At 42.1% G+C, this 2,098-nt stretch overlaps 1 protein-coding gene across 1 annotated transcript; it reads right to left on the minus strand.

Moving 5' to 3' along the window:
• Window positions 1-950: 950 nt before the first annotated feature.
• LOC125502366 (kynurenine/alpha-aminoadipate aminotransferase, mitochondrial-like) lies at window positions 951-1,820 on the minus strand (the record flags this gene model as incomplete). The annotated part of the gene is given in 2 exon segments (XM_048662062.1): window positions 951-1,406; window positions 1,462-1,820. Coding segments are annotated over 2 exon segments (815 nt in total), but the record flags the coding sequence as incomplete, so codon positions are not given.
• Window positions 1,821-2,098: the final 278 nt, after the last annotated feature.

The raw sequence follows: 2,098 nt of genomic DNA on the forward strand, positions 1-2,098 counted from the left end.
GCCGACAACTGGAAAGAAACCGAAACATGAAAAATCTTCATTATAAGAGAGATTTGTCCATTAAATGGAATTAAACTTACAAAACATGAATCTATTGTAATTTTTCGTTTCTATCCAGTGTCGTGCCCGAAGGTCTCGGCACAGCAAATACATAATACATGGTTTAATGTCATTTTTGTCACGACACTGGTGCCAAATGAAAAATTGTAAAACTTTCATTATAAGAGAGTTTCATCCGTTAAATGCAAAAAACTTACAAAACATGAATGTTTCGCAATTTTTCCTTTGGCACAAAAATGCTATTAAACCATGTCTTATGTATTTGTTGTGCCGACAACTGGGAAGAAACCAAAACATGCAAAATTTTCATTATAAGAGAGTTTTGTCCATTAAAGGGAATTAAACTTACAAAACATGAATCTATTGCAATTTTTCGTTTCGATCCAGTGTCGTGCCCAAAGGTCTCGGCACAGCAAATACATAATACATGGTTTGATGTCATTTTCGTCACGACACTGGTGCCAAATAAAAAATTGCAAAACTTTCATTATAAGAGAGTTTCATCCGTTAAATCCAAAAAACTTACAGAACATGATTGTTTCGCAATTTTTCCTTTGGCACAAAAATGCTATTAAACCATATCTTATGTATTTGTTGTGCCGACAACTGGAAAGAAACCAAAACATGCAAAATTTTCATTATAAGAGAGTTTTGTCCATTAAACGGAATTAAACTTACAAAACATAAATCTATTGCAATTTTTCGTTTCGATCCAGTGTCGTGCCCGAAGGTCTCGGCACAGCAAATACATAATACATGCTTTAATGCCATTTTTGTCACGACACTGGTGCCAAATGAAAAATTGCAAAACTTTCATTAAAAAACTCGGAACAAAAAATGCAGTTTCCAAAAATTCTATCAGGAAAAAAGGCCTAGTTTTGAAGTCTTACCTGAGACAAAGTGCTGGAATGCAGCATGTCGCTCTGAATATGCAGCTCAATGTTGCTGACCAATTGTTTGGGGCCGGTTAACCAAGCGAGGCGCAGCCCAGAGGACAAAACCTTCGACATGGAGTCGAACCTGATCACTCGCCCTTCCACGTCCAGGGACAGGAAGGAGACGGGCTCCTCCTCTTGGAAGTGTAGGAAGCAGTAGGCGTCATCTTCCAGGATCAGGATGTTGTATTTGCAGCAAATCGCATAGATTTCCTGCCTCCGCTCTAAGGACATTGTAATGCCTGTCGGGTTCGAACCGGTCGGATTGAGGTAGATGGCCTTTGGCATTCGTTTCCCTCCGCCTTCCTCCGTGTAGGCTTTACAGTTCTCCAAGGCGTCGATCAGTTTCGAAGGAATAATCCCGAACTCGTCCTGATCGATGCCGATGAGGTTGGGCTTGAACGGCTTCAGCTGCAATCGGCCCCTGTTAGCACCAGCAGTGTTTCCCAGGATGGAAACCACTTACCACAATCTCAGTGCCGGTATACAAAGGGTTCTGAACCAGCACCGAATCGCCTTCTTCCACAACCATTTCCAAGGTTTTGCTGATGCCATCCTGAGAGCCGTTGGTCATGATCAGGTCCCGGTCCTGCCAGTTGGGGGGATTATGGATCTGCTGGGTGAAGTCCTTCAGTTTCTTCAGCAGAGGAGGGTAGCCTTGCGTGGGGATGTACTGCAGCGCGGAGTTGAGTTGTTGCCCTTGCAGGCTAAGAGTGGAGCCGTCCTTCATCAGGATGTTGATTGCTTGGAAGGGAAAGGTCACTTCGTTCGGCATGCCTTCGGCTAGGGAAATCGACTCTTTGGGGGCTCCATATTGACGTTTAGCTGAAAGAGAATATCGKGAATTAGGGCCGAATGAGGACATCAGTTTTCGCTTTTACAGCGCTTCAAATCTGGTAGGCCTGRRGAACTGAGTGGATTTTTAGGAGTTGGGGCAAATGGCTTGGTGCGTTACTTGCTTTAGATTTATTTTAAGGGCCATTTATTAATAACGTTTTTAAAATTTCGTCAACATCTGAGAATTTTCCAGTTTTAGGCAAGTTACCCTTTCGTCTAAATATTCAAGTTTTTAAAGTTTCACTTAAAAAGGCTGGCAATCTTAA

Source organism: Dendroctonus ponderosae, unplaced genomic scaffold (assembly GCF_020466585.1).
Source record: "Dendroctonus ponderosae isolate FM_Combo_2020 unplaced genomic scaffold, Dpon_F_20191213v2 Dpon_F_20191213_10, whole genome shotgun sequence".
NCBI classification, from domain to species: domain Eukaryota; kingdom Metazoa; phylum Arthropoda; class Insecta; order Coleoptera; family Curculionidae; genus Dendroctonus; species Dendroctonus ponderosae.